Below are 14,929 nucleotides of genomic sequence, written 5' to 3' on the forward strand. Positions count from 1 at the left end.
CCTCAGCTTATTAAAATGTCTAGTCATCTCCAGATACCACAAGACAAACCCAAAATAAAGAAATCAGYCTTTTTAGTGACAGGAGTGCCACTGGTAGCAAGATGAATGGCATTAATTCTTGAGATAAAAATCTCTTTCAGAGTAAGAGCTAACAGGAATACTGAAATTTGACAGGCCAGGCCAGTACTAGAAGTGCCAACTTTGCTCGTGTATCAAGTTAAGCCCAACAGCAAAAAGAAGTTTCATTGCCTCTTGAACARTATTAATGTTCCAAAAGGAATCAGCATCTTTTAAGAACCAGAAAGAAATAAGAGACAAAGAAATCAAGGGTGCCTAATAATTAAAAATAACTTGGTTGTCTGCAGGGCTACACAGACTTACACAGGGCTACAGCAAAAGGATGAATACAGGAGCAGAATTGTTAGCCTCTGCTATGCTCATCATGCTGCAGTGGGTCACTGATTCTTCCAGATCCCAAATTTTCATTTTTAAGTTGGATAATTTTTTCCTTTCATGCTCTGCTGTATTCACAGAGTACAGACTATTGCCAACTAAATGCTCAACTGGGGTTGCACTATTGCCTTGACATCCTTGTAAGTGTTAAGTACTGGAATTTTCATCTGCTACCAACTGGTTACKTTACCAAGTGACCTGCAGTTCCAAATCTCTTCAGCCACGCACAGTGACACAGCTACAGGTCTAATCCTGGCTATTAGATGCTCCTATGCCAAGTCACATCTCTTTAAATGCTACTTTTTTTTCTAAGAAAGTATCTTCCAGCACTTGCAATTACCACAAGCCACTGAACGGCATCCTAGAGGACACTTCTTCCCTACATCGCTCCCCTACATTGGGCTCTGGGATAACTTCACATATAAATTCACATGTTCATTCAGAGTACTCTGYACAGCCAAGTGAAAAACAAGACATACAAGCAAATCACCAGGTGCTATCAGTATAGAAGAAAGAAAAATTCCTTTGTTGGTATTCAGTGCTTTCTAACTCCTGGTTTCCAGATAAGATTACCAACATTTCTAAGAGGGCTTCCCAAAGCAACCAAGAAGGTATCAAACTACAGTTTCTGGTTGGTACAYTTAACTTTTCAATCACAAGTGGTACACACACAAGTAATTTGGAGCAAGACACCAAGGGCATCAAGCTTATATTCACAAGAGAAAAATAACTAATCCAAATTTTCCGAAAGTGAGGTCACTTGGACTGCTTCCTAATACTGCTTAGATTTGCATGAATTCTTCTGACTTACTAATAATTAAGTTCATATTAACCTGTACATTTTAGATGGTGTGAGCTAAATGTACTAAATGAAAAAACAAATGTGTAATTTCACAATGCAAGTACAGTATTAAATACCCTTGAAGCAGACAAAGTCCTTTTTAACTTTTCTTCAACCGAAAGCTTTCTAAATCCTGTTTCCGTTTTTTTCCTTTGAGAAAATGGAGAAGCAATTAGTATTTACAGCTTAGTTCCTGCTTCCAAAATACCCCTTTAACTTTTTTATTATTTTTATGGTGGATATAAATCGCACCAAATTGTCAAATCACAGCTATTTTCTATGCTACCTATACAAATAGGGCTGATTTCAGGCAAGCCATAAAACAATTATGGCTGAATTCCTGTAGCCCTTTGATATTCCAGCTTGCMTGCAGGGCTTCAAAGCTATCTTAGGGCAATGCTAAAAATCTAATTTCCAGAAGGCACAGAAGGAAAATAAGGCATATCAATTCCCACATGTTCAAACATGAACAGACCAAAATCTTAGTACTGGGATGATTATGTTTGAAAGTGACTTAGAACAAACACAGATAAGATACAGCAACAGTTCAAATGGACACTTGCCTCATAGAAGGCAAAGATACAAACACCTTGAGAAACAGGGCTTAAGGCACACTACACCTGATCCCCCAGTACTTTCTGCAGGTTGAGAARCACATTTTCCTGCTTGAACATTCAGCTCTAAACCCTTCTTGTGTGGAAGCAATGAAGGGGGTGAGAAATAATCATAACTTGTAAAGGGAAATGCAAAAAAACCTGCCAAAGACTGCAGAGGAAGCAAAGACATGATCCTTCCCTTTAAGGTACTGATACTGCCAGTAAAAAATTACAAACACATAGAGGTTCAACTATGACAGGAACCTGAGAATTTACATAGGYGTATTTTACATTGGTATTATTATTTATTACATGGAAAGGTTTCCCCCTTATTTAAGCGGGGGAAGCTGGTTCTTGCTGTGCCAACTTGATTTCGGATAACATGAAACATCTCTGAGAAAGGCAAGGGGACAACACTATAACCCCTTTAAATAATTCCAGCAACATTTTTGCCTCTTAAACTGGAATTTAGAAGAGATTCAACTGAACAAATTGAAGACTGATTATTATATTTCTTTGCATGAGAGAACCTTCCATGCTGGCCAAAGAAAACAACTATTAGAGCAGTATAATTTACATTCGTGTAGACACACAAAAAATGCAAAACATCTTTTAACTCCTTGCTATTGAAGTGTCTGCTGTTTTTTAGTCAAAGGCTAAAACATTTTTGCCTGTAATTTGTACACTGCACAGGCACATATGAATGCAAATATAGAGAGTCAATATTAAATTAGAATTATGGAGTCTCTATTCTAGAGTTATAATTTGTATAAATTATGTATAAATGAGGCACATGCACTTGTCACTTTTTTTTTTTCTTACAGGATCTATTCACAGGTTCTAGAAGTGCTGCAGAAAATGAACAGTATCTGAAAACACCAAACCACAAAAAAAAAAAAAAATCACCAAAATAAAAAGACAATTTTATTCCAAATCTGTCCTCTTTAGAATAAGTACCAACCTGGTGATTGCTAACAAATAGTTCAGTCAATAAAGAGAATATCAAAAAAGGAAGAGTAACCTTTAATATTTGCCCTTTCCTGATTAGCACCCACCTCCTACTCTTTTGTGGCACTTTTGAAAACACATGCTTCTCATGTTCATTTATCATTTGTCCTAATTTTTACAAAGTCCGCTCTTCCTAACTTTGGGAAGGAAAATGGCAAAAACCCTTTCAATCCCTTACCTGGCCATTGCTGGAGACATTTTGTACCTAATGTATCCTTAATCTGCAGTTAAATCACTGGATCTCAAATGGGCCCCCACACTGGTTTTGTAGAAGTAGTTTAGACATCAGCACGCTATATTAATGTACAGAATAGCCTGCATAAAAATACATTAAAGTAAATAACTCTGTCCAGTGTGGAAGAAGAAGAAGCCTTATCTTTAGTGCCTGATTGCATGCCAGTCTCAATCATCATTAACTTCCTTCGGTGTTATTTGTACAAAGACACTGTATTCTCTATTTTAAAATAAAATGGTTAATAAAAGAATGTTCCAGAAATTCTCTGCATTTAGATTAAGCCACTAAGATTTCAAGGCAAACAAACTGATCTAATTACTGCATTAGATTCCAAAATCACTTAAAAGCTTAAAAGAGAATACTATGCCTCTAAAGCAACACTACAAATAAACACGTTTACAGATTGTGTGCTAGCTCTGTAGCTTGAAATAATAAATATATAACAAATGCTCATTAAACTGATTTTTAAAACAAGAGGTTAATTTAGATTTTAATCAAGAAAATACTGTTGTCTAGATCTAAGGACAGTCTACAAAAGAAGGAAGTTAAACCAAAATGTAAAACTTTTCATTGCCTAGGACACACATTGACATCATTCCAGATTTTAACTACAGCTAAACACACAAAAAAAAAAAAAAAAACAAAAAAATACAAACACAAAAATAAACAAAAGCCACAATTTAAATATTCTATATTGAAACATAATAACTACTTTTGACTATATGTTTAAAATGTCAATCTACAAGTAGTCTATTCATATTTCAACTAATATAAATTTCAGTTCAGGTATAAAGACAAAAAATGTAATGAAATATCCCTGCAGACCAAGATCAGTAATTTAATACAACTAAACTTTTGTTTCAATACCTGCAAGGTCTGCAGCGATTGTTTAACTATGCCTCTTTTATTAAACACAAATTCAAGGAAGTAATCTAATGTAGAGCTGCTTCATAGAAACCAATTTGTTTCTATTTAGTTCCAGGCAATGCCCACTAGAAGAGCAGGGCTAGGATGGGACAGCAGTGCCTGCAGACGCAAACAAGTATTTCACTAATGCTGGCTGCTTTATTTGATTTAGGTTCACGGGCTGGTCTTGGTGAATTTGCACACAACTACCAAAGGTACTTAAAGAGCTTGGATGAAGTTGCTTCACAACTCCTTCAAGTAATTTATACACAAATACTGCATTTTTAAGTCCGTTGTATTGTCTTTTATTAAAAAAATTACCGAGGGAAGAATTATACAAAGAATAAGAAAAGCCAGCTTCTCCAAAGAAAGGATACTGGGTAATTCAGAGACTGGTTGGAGGGTTATTACCTCCCCATACTTGCACAGAGAAGAATTTAAGACCACAAGATAGGGAATATATTTATGTGTTCTGGTTGCCTTTTATTAAGCAAATGAGCATCATACTAAGACCAATCTCAAAAAAAAAAAAAAAAAAAGTTAATGTCTGAGAAGTATCTCTTCTTCGGACAGTAAGAATAATGCATTTGTATTGCTATATTGCTACTTCCATTAATTTACCTGTAAAGAATTAATGAGTAGACTGAGTTATGAATAGAATACTTTTCTCTGAGAAAATATCACAGCAAGATTGTGCAGATACAGGCTAAAACCTGGCACAACTGAAAGGGGCCCAAAAAAGCCTCAACAAATTTAAGTTGGGACTTTTTGTTTTAGAATATATACTAGGTACAAATGGAAGCATTTAGAACACTCACAGAAGCCATGCACTTAATTAAAAAACATTTCAGACACATTAATGACAGTTAGGCAAAGACATAACTTGAGTGCCAAAAAGATTCAGTGCAAAAATTTTATTACAGACTGGAGCAGATCTCTGCAGTTTTAAGCGATATAACCTCAACAGTAGCAACAACAAAACAAACTAGGAACCTTCATATATTACAGAGGAATTCACAAGAACAGTAGTTTCTGATTTCAGTAGAGCAAACAAAGATTTCTTTGGAAATCTTTAAAGGAAAGACTAAACAAAGCAATATGTCTCCCATACACAGCTTTTGGGATTTTTTTTTTCTCATCTCAAAAAATGCACATAAGAAAAATACTTAGAAAGCATATAATCATCTCTTTATTCCTTGCTRTTGCTCATGCCAATGCCCAGATCATTATTTTTTAAATAATAGAAATTTACCTATTGAGGACTTTTTTGTATAGTTAACTGACCTTGCCCAAAACTAGTTCAACTGCACTTCCATCCTTTTGTCAGCTACCAAATTTAGAGAATAATTTACATAAATACTTTCTACATTCAGTCTTCAAACACAGCAAAATGCTTCCGCAGCCTTCCTCCCCGCTTCTTAAAAAGCCCAGTGCAGATCCCATGCAGAGTTATCCACTGGGAGCAGACATCCACCTCTGTCTCCCTGTTGGCCTGACCATTGGGTCCTTCCCTGGCATACTRCCTGTGCCGAACAGGAGCCAGGCTCTGGAATGCAGCGCCTGCTGGGCCAGCGCTCAGCAAAACAAAACACCAAGCCCTGCAAGACACAGACAGACCCAGTGCACAGGACACAGACCCTACACAGCACCTCTCCTTACTAAACGTTCCACTAGTAGAAGGCAGCAATATTGGATATCGGCTGCAAAGGGCTAGGCATTGGATCTGGCTAAAAAGAACAAATCTTACTATTCTGCTTTTCAGTGTCCACTTCTTTCCCCTAGCAAAAGCTTATGTCACAGAAGCAAAACACAACACCATCACAAAAAAAATATTGCAAGGACACACTACTCTTTTAAAAGCAAAAGCTTTTCAGTTTTTTATGTTCAGGGATATACAAAGAAACACTTTGTAAGAACTATTTCAAAGCCATATTCATTAAGACCTTTTCAGAGAAACAGGCTAGAGACTGTACACATTTCAATATACTTTATTCTTTCACATAGTTTTGGTTTTTCTTGTAGCCATATTAAGTCATTTTAAGACACCAAGAGTGTCCAGAAATACATTGAGCCCCCAGGCTGGGCGAGAAAAAAAACCTAACAAAACTAAAACAAAACAAAAAATACCCAACAAGTCAACCTAAAACACAAAGCCACAAAAATAAAAATYATCTGGCAGTATCCTAGTTAAAAACACCCATCCTTGAACATCACACTAAATCTGTGYGTCTCCATGTTCAAAGAGAACACAAGATTTCAAGTTTAATACAYCTTTCTCCTGCTTTTTAGTAAAGCATGGTGCTAGTGCTATGATGACTATGATGACTATAATTGCTTTTACCAAGTTCTTCAGTACAATATTCACTTGGAATTTACATTGTGTAAAATGAAATGTACATATTTTTTGTTATTATATAGAGTCTGGTACTGGATAGTAAGAGGAATAAAAATTTCACTTACCCACTTAATAATCATGAATCAAAATTCCTCAAGAAAAATTCATCACAAGAAAAGGCTGCTTTGAGTAACAGCAAACATATTTGGACTTGCCATTTTTCCAAACACATGATGGAAAACACTATGATTGCTGGCTTCTAGCCCACAGTGTCAAGTAATTCTGTTTCCAATGAATCGCTACATTATTCATTTCTGGATAACTTGCCCTTTAAAGTTTGCACACAAAAGGTAAAATACTGTCTCCCTCTAAGTATACATAAACCTACACCTTCTCTGTCAACCCCTTTTTTTAAGATAAATGTTCACATTTCTTCCATCTAGAATGAACAAAACAAATAGCGTCTGACTGAATTGGGTGGAATTATCCTGTACAAGCCTTRAAACAGCAGATGCAAATGGTAAATTTACACATATTGCAAACCACTCTACATCTTAYGAATTATCAGCAAAATCATCCACCTTACACTGCTCATTCAGTTCTGCTCTTGTTTTACTTTGTTATCTATAATCCACTTTGCCTTTACAACCATCTGAAAACAGAAATACCTATGCCTTTATGACCAAGATGCCCTGTGAAAACTACATACATCCTGTATAGTCCTATGCTTTTTTACACAGAATTATGGACAAGTCACTGAAGTGATGCCATTGCAATTTGTATGYGTCAGCTGCTCAGAATATGTCTGAACTGTATTTAAAAGAAATTGCATTTGATCTGTCTTTTAGATGATGTCACACCTGTCAAGGCCTCTGTTACCACAGTGTGAAMAAATTTTTAAACTAATCCAACAACRCTGGGCTTGTCCAGGGAGCTCAAAGAAATAAACTTGAACTCCTCTAGAATGCAAGGARTTGTGCAGGAGTTTGGCACAGGACTAACAGCCCATATCTGTCAAGCAAGGGAGAGAGTTAAGTCAAAGACACTGATAAGAAACTCTCTGATGACATCCATAAATAGATTTAATGTTAAAATCAATCCCATGCAGATTTAACTWAGCACACAAGTATTTTATGTACCAGTCTGCTCTTCCAGTCCTTCATATACTAGAACGCACATCAAAAAGGTAAAAATCACACAAAAAGCAAACATCTTGAATTACAAAAGAAGTGTTTTATGATAAGATGCGAAATCACCACTTTCATACAAACATACACAGGTGTCAGAATTTGCCTGTTTCCTTGTCTTCATATAGCAATCTAGTCTATCAATCGCTACCAGGAAGGGAAGAAAGAGGATGATCGCCTATGAACTAAATTCTGCTGGTTGAAAATTGCAGGTATCCATCACAAGAATCTTACAAAAATTCACAGTCAAACTTCATCAACCAATAAACTTAATTCTGGATTAAACATTTATAAATTAATTGTGTTTTACCCAGATATTAAGCATCACCAATGGGCTTTACATTCAGATTTCTATTACCAAATAGTTTGTTTCACAGATTCTACTAGRACAAAGGACAGATTGATCACCTACAACATTTTCCCCCAAAACCTGAATGTAAAATTACAAAAAAAAACAAAASCAARCCCAAATCCAACACACACACAAAAAAATTCTAATCATAATGCACAATGTTATTAAAAGAATAGCCTTTATACCTTAAACTGTACCACAAAAMAGTTACAAATCTGTCCAACATTGTACAACTTACTAAATCTTAACAGATATAATTATGCCTGCAGTTCACATTGCCTAACCTGTAATTGTAAATACTACATGGTTTAAATGTTTCTGACACGTTTATTTTCCTGAGGACAAAAACTGCATAGATGTAAACAGAGTCACAATAATAAATACTGAGCAACACAGTATTGTTTTCCTTTTCTCTAATAAACACTAACACATTTAACAATCTCCAGTTTTAATACTAAGCTATTTTCTCTCTCATCTTACTAAAAAACCGGACAGATGTGATTTTGCACAAAGCAATCTGGGTCTCTGTACTCCAAGCAAGTATTAYTCTACAGGCATCCAAAAATCTTTTGTACAACAGCCCTAAAACTCCACTTCCTGCCATCAAAAATCTGGAAGAACTACAGTGAATATAAATATTGTAGCTTTAGCAAGAAGTAACTAGACCTTCTTAAAACTAAAAATACTGTTTCAGCAACTAAATGCTATATAAATGCAACCGAATGTAAAATAAATAACCAAAGTTCATCTTTTAAGACTTAAGGCAGTCAAAACTGATTGGCAGTTTCTGACAGAAATCAGCATTTGCCCYTGCAGAAACATGCTTACAGGGAGAACAAATGTAGGTAAAAGCAGCATCCATCTCATGCAGGAAAGTATAAAAAAAACCACACTGAATACATAAATCACACAATGAAACCACAGAAAAGACTATGCAAATAAAGTTTAAAAACTAAGTTTTTTGCACTGGAGGATGCAGCAGCCCTGTTAYTTACCAGGTTTTTTCAGATAGTTCTAAATAAAGCCAAAACATTGGCTTTGAATGTGATTATTTTTTGAGTCCTATCAGCAAGGGGAAATTCTTTATTTTACCGGTTTCCTGTACAAGTAGTATCTTATCTATTGATGTCACTTTTGTACATATAAAACTTGACAGYCTCCCTATATTCAAACTCTTTGCACTTTAAGTCTGTGAAATGCCCTTTTGAGTTGCATCTGGCTGAATTAGAAAGGGCACCTAAAACCATGTGTATACACTTGAAGCATTAACCTTCCCATTCAGTAGTAGCAAAATTAAGTCTCAAGAGTTTCCTCTTGAGAGTTAAACAAATGAAGTTCTTCACTAGACCTCAATCATTTCATGTAACCAGTCTGCAACTAAGAGCAACAGCCATCCTAAAAGATATGGTATTAAACCCAYATCTACTAGACTGATGCAAAAATAAATTTCCTGCATACCTACCAGACAGTTAAGCTCAAGAAAATTAAGCTGGGGGTGGGGCAAAGAAAACCTAGGGAAAAAGAAAACCACCTGGAACCGATCTAAGTTCTTACAAGTGTAGCTAAATAGTGAAGTACACAGCATAAAACTGATTGCCTGTTTAGTGATCTTGATAGTCTGACTGAGATAGCTGGTATGAAAGGTAAAATTCAGTCATCTGGAAGAATCCACTTATGGGTCCCTATCCTCACACTACTCAGTTGACTAAAATTAATAAAGACTCTCATTGGCTTTAAATGGAGCAGAAAAATCTTCTTTTACAGTTAAAAATCATGGAAAGGAAAATCAAGTAAGAACAGCAAAAGGCATCTTTTGCAGTAGCTAAATCTATTTCAAACTGTTATTATTCACTTAAGTCTCGTTCTGCACTAACAGACAACTTAATGAAAACAACCAATGCTGGAAATGTGAGCTTTCTAGAAGACTATTACAGTTGGTCCTTCCTGCAGTAGAATACCAAGCAGCTTTACTTGCATCACTCTGCCATATCACTCTAACACTTACTTAGCTAAGATATACACCAAACAGCATTGCTCTTATCTCCACAGAGGAAAGCAATATCTCCATCTTTTTAAATAACATTTCAGTTTCCAAGCCAGCATTTTYATATTGACTAGGCTATTAGCACAGAAACACTGCACACCCTTTTTCTTCATTAACAAGAAAGAATTAGCTTGTCAAAGTGTACCACTGATTAAYAGAAATTTAACCACTCAAAATACAGTAGTTCCAAGGTTGTTTTTGAAGTGGGCTTACGAGTCATCAAAACACAAAATATACATTTCCTTATCCAACTGAAATATTGCAAGAGTAAGAGTAAGTCAGGCAACTGYTGAAGAGCACCAGCATTTGTTAGGCAAGAAGAAAATATTTCTACACTGCTTAGCATCCATACAATTAATGAGACCTATTATGACGCAAGAAAAACGCTCCTCTTTTGGAGGCAGTATAGCAGTGGATCAAAACTAACCACAATCTGGTGACACACTTGTTTCACACACATGCTTTAAAATACCTCACTTCTACACGCAGGACTATTTTCTTCACACAAATAATGAAAGTTAAGCAGCACATGCTTTGAAATGAAGTTAAGAGTCTTAAAAAATCTCTGTATCTTCTGTTAACCAATTAACATCAGCATTACAGACAAGATTTGAAAAGAGCAGTATTTGTGATTGCATGATGATCCTAGAGAGCTTTTGTCTTGCAACTGCTTCTCAAAACTGAGTCTGAGCATGACTTTACTCTCTTTAATGTGACAAACAGTCCTGCAGCCAGCCCCCAAGAAACTACTCATGGAAATCAGACAGCAGGAGCTGGCCATTAAATGGGATAAAGTAAGGAGAACCAATCAGTGTAAACTCCTGTATGCTCCACCATGCAAGGACAAACTTAGGCACTCAGTCATCATAAGGCAAACAGAACRCAATAAAACCTGCCAAGCTCAGGATTTTAAGGTGAGACAGACTGAAATATGAAGAATACTATTTTATTAGGTTACTCGAGCTTATCTACACTTTGTCCAATGTTAGTCACTATCACCCTTCCATCCTACCAACACACAAACCAACCTGCTCTACACTCCAACGACTGAACACTTTTCCCAACTATGTTGCCACCTTAAAACTAATGCAACTTAGGGATACAGGATCCTGCTTGCTCTGTAGCAACTATTAACAGAACAAACACTTGGACACACCTTTGCAAACTCACTGCCAACATCCATTATTTCCGAAATTTCAAGCATAAACAGATAAGCAAAACCATAGTTGTAGCTGGCAAACTGACAGTTTATCCAGCTATTCTCATAAATTTGCAAAGCAAATGACCTGGTAATAATTCATCTCCCTTGCCTCCCCTGGTAGCTGGAATTACTGTGCCCCTAATAAAAAGTGATCTAGCAACAGAAATACTTTATGAGTTAATAGCACCTATGATAGGTGATTTATTATTGTTATTATTGTTAAATTGATCCAAGAGCTTTAAAAATAGATAAAATGAATCAAAATTTTTGCTGACAAGCATGTGTCTTTGAGTAGCCACTCTTATCATGAATACAGACATTAAAAAAAAACACTTATCAGACAATTACGTGTCATTAAGGCTAGCCCATATACTAGTACTTGCTACTGATTAACATTTTATACCTAACTTCAGCATGCTAAACCCAGGGGTCAGGAAATGTTTGCAAAATTAGCAAGTATCTCCAAGTGGTAAATTATCTTATGCTAAACTAATAAAGTATGTAACTGCACACAAAGGGATGAAAACAGGTAATTTGACTAACACTAAAAACATGTATATCATTCCTATTAAATATGCAACACTTGAAGTATCAAACCAAACCAGTAGYACTGATTCACAGACACAAAAAAACCACCTTAGAACACTTCTGTCAAAAATTTTAACAGTATTTCCAAATAAGAAATAATAATAATAATAATGSTCCCATTCACAAGGCACATATCTCTATCACCCTTTTAAATAATTTTCAACAGCAGAAAACATTCTAGGTAATTCATACATGGCTCATTCCCCCAATGTTATTTCAAGGACCTGAAATTACTTCAGCATCACTAATTTTAAGCAAAGCCCAGAAGTGAATGGAGCGCTTGCCATCCAACTTATGCTCTGCTGAATGAGAGTTCAGAGTTCTCCTAGAATCCAAAGCACATGCAAGCACTGTCGAACAAGTTCCCTCCCAGGCTATATAAGAGGACATTCTTCCCAGCAGTTGCCACATCATGAAAATGATGGATACAAACAAAACCCCAAAATAAACACTTTGAAACAATGACTTAAATGACTGCATGACTGTACTCATCAGCTGGAGATACAGCATTTGCTGCTTGAAGTGCTTGAAGACTTTCCCTCACYTGGAAAAGTCCTAACCTATATTCTTATTAGCAAGCTCCACATCACACTGAGCAACCAAGTTTAGGGAGCAGTCTCATCCTCACAAAGGCCATGCAGCAAATAAATAAGTAAAGTAAATATAGCAAAATAATAAATGCAGAAAAGATTACCAACATCCCCTATACAGACTGAGCTGTAAGTATTAAACATACTTTCTACTACTGATTTAATATAATTAATCATCTAATTCACTGAACATGGATAATACTATCTCACCTATTTAGGCTACTCAGCTCTGTTCTCAGGAGTTTTTCCTATTTAGATTGACTTAAAGTCATGGATTTTGCACAAGAAATAGAAGAAAGCAAAAGGAAGACTCACCAGGGCAATGTGGGCAGTTTAATTCAACAGCAATACTGCAGTATTTCATATAATTCACTGAAAACTGTTTGCACTGATATACAAAAGATAAAAAAAAAATACACTGACTCTATGAAAATAAAAGGGAATTAATAGCCTGTACTTCAGATGATAAACTTTGTAGCTGAAATACTGCAACTCTTACACTACAATGCTTAAGGGAAGTATTCCAGAGAAAAGATAGTAATTGAAAAAAAAAAGTCACATTAAAGAAGTCACCACTTGGCATTTTCCAACTGAGAAACATTCAAACTTTTACGTAACACAATACAAAGCTTTTTCATCTCAACATTCAATTTTTCCCTGTCTTTTGCTCTGTGAACATTCAATTTATCTCCACCTAGCTCCACGCAGACAGCGTTTATGATGTTGTTCTGAGGAACCAGTGAAGTACTAGATGCCGATAAAGATTACAGATCAAATTAAAGATAACTCCTAAGCATTGTGTCTGTATACATAAATAAACCTGCTCACTACTTTTATTTGTACTGTTACCTCAACCAATCCCACTACAATAATCAAGACAAGCAATGGCTCAGGAAACAGATCTGTAAACAAAAGGTTTCTTATGTGTCTCACAACCAAACTTGTATGGGTACATATGCACCACGCATACACACCTTCTGAGACGTTTTCACACACTCACAAAAGGATGAAGCCCAGCAGATGAACAAACAGGATGTTGAAGGAGACCAAACACAAGTACCAAAATCTGCACAGGAACACATGTACAGGCATCCCTATTCCAGACATACAGCACATCGGGAGAAAACAACACCCGCCAGAAGAAAGTAACACGTGGGCAAAAATCGCCAGTGAGGACCTACGCCGGGACAGAACCAGCTCCGTGCCACTCACAACCGAGAGATCAGAAGGAGTCGGGACCCAGACCCATGGCCGGACCGAGCTCTGAGACCACGGGCGACCGCGAGTGGACATCCCCGCGGCAGCAAGTGCGTCAAGAGGCAGAAAGGATCCCCTCCCGAGCCCGGACAGCCCTACGAGCGGCGGGAGAAGGGCCCCGGCAGCACCACCGCACTGGCGGCTGCTTTTGTTCTCCACCGAGACCGACACGGACCCATCGGCTGCACCCGCTCCGGGCCGCCTCCAAGAGCTCATCCCAGGATAGACCCCACTACCTCTTTTCGGCCTGGGGAAGCTCTCGTGCAGGTGAAAGATGACTTTCTCCACAAAGTGCTGAATGTTGCTGTGCTCAGGCCCTCTGACAAACACCATCCAGTCGTGGGTGAAGCCCTCCACGGTGGGTTTCTTCCGGACCTGGGCTCGGTGTCCCAGCTCCAGCTTCACCTGGACGGCACACTGCGGAGGAAGAGGCGGGGAGCGGCTGGTGAGCGYCCTAATAAGCGAGGATGGGGAGGGCGACCGGAGGGAACCGGCCCCATCGCGGGCGGTGCGGGACACACGGACACAGCGGTGCCACAAACACGGCAAAAAGGATTTGGTGGGGGGAGAGTTGGCAAAACCAGCAAGGCACCGCTGCAACAGCAAAAAAAAAAAACGGCCCCACAGGCGAGGGCGTAGAACACCTCTCGGTGTCACCGGGAGAGCGCGGGGAGGCGAGCGGGGCGCGCTGTCAGGGACGCTCCGTCCCCCCCTCGGCGCCTCCGCGCTCGCTGCCCGCGCTGCGGCGGCAGGACCACAGCTCCAAGTGCGTGCGCGCGCCGCGCCGCCGCCGGGAGCAGCGGGAGGCAGGGAAAGCCGCACGCCAAGAGAAATTCGCGGTCACGCCAACCCCTGCCCGGCGGCGCCGGGCAGCGCGGGGCGGAGGGCCGGAGGAGACCCGCGGCACTCACTCACCGAGCCGGCCATGCCTGGGGCGCCGGTTCCGCCGGGGCGCTCGCTGCCGTCCCCCACCCCCACCGCGCAGCCTTAATTCATGAGGACGTGGAGGAGATGGCGGGCGCGCAGAGAAACGGTGAGCGGGCGGCGGGCATCCTCTGCTTCGCTGCTCCCGCCGGTTGCGGCGGCGGTGGCTGCCGGCTCCGGCTCGCGGCTCCGACTCCCCGCGCTCCCGCTCCCCGCTGCCCGCACTCCCTCTCCCCGCCCGCGGCAGCCCCGGCGCTCGCCCCAGCCCCGCCGGCCAGCGCAGCGCCCGCCGCGCATGCGCACCGTGCGCCTGACTGACACCGGGCGAGGGACGGAGAAGTAAGTGTGAGGGGCGGCACGGGCGCGGAGCGACAGCCAATGGCGTGCGAGCGCTGCCGCGTGGCCCCGCCCC

General features: G+C 39.2%; 1 protein-coding gene across 4 annotated transcripts in view; it reads right to left on the reverse strand.

The window, feature by feature from the left end:
* MLLT3 (MLLT3 super elongation complex subunit) overlaps window positions 1-14,726 on the reverse strand; it is a 118,148-nt gene extending 103,422 nt beyond the window's left edge. For all 4 annotated transcript variants that reach the window (XM_057365538.1, XM_057365537.1, XM_057365536.1 and 1 more), the window contains exons 1-2: window positions 14,509-14,726; window positions 13,830-14,010 (exon numbers count right to left, since the gene is read on the reverse strand). In XM_057365538.1, coding sequence (XP_057221521.1) covers window positions 13,830-14,010; window positions 14,509-14,520 — 193 coding nt within the window. In that variant the 5' untranslated portion in view covers window positions 14,521-14,726. The remainder of the gene's footprint in view (window positions 1-13,829; window positions 14,011-14,508) is intronic.
* Between the last annotated feature and the right edge of the window lie 203 nt (window positions 14,727-14,929).

This window comes from Malurus melanocephalus, unplaced genomic scaffold (assembly GCF_030028575.1).
Source record: "Malurus melanocephalus ecotype Western Australia unplaced genomic scaffold, MMel_1.1 scaffold_54, whole genome shotgun sequence".
Taxonomy (NCBI): domain Eukaryota; kingdom Metazoa; phylum Chordata; class Aves; order Passeriformes; family Maluridae; genus Malurus; species Malurus melanocephalus.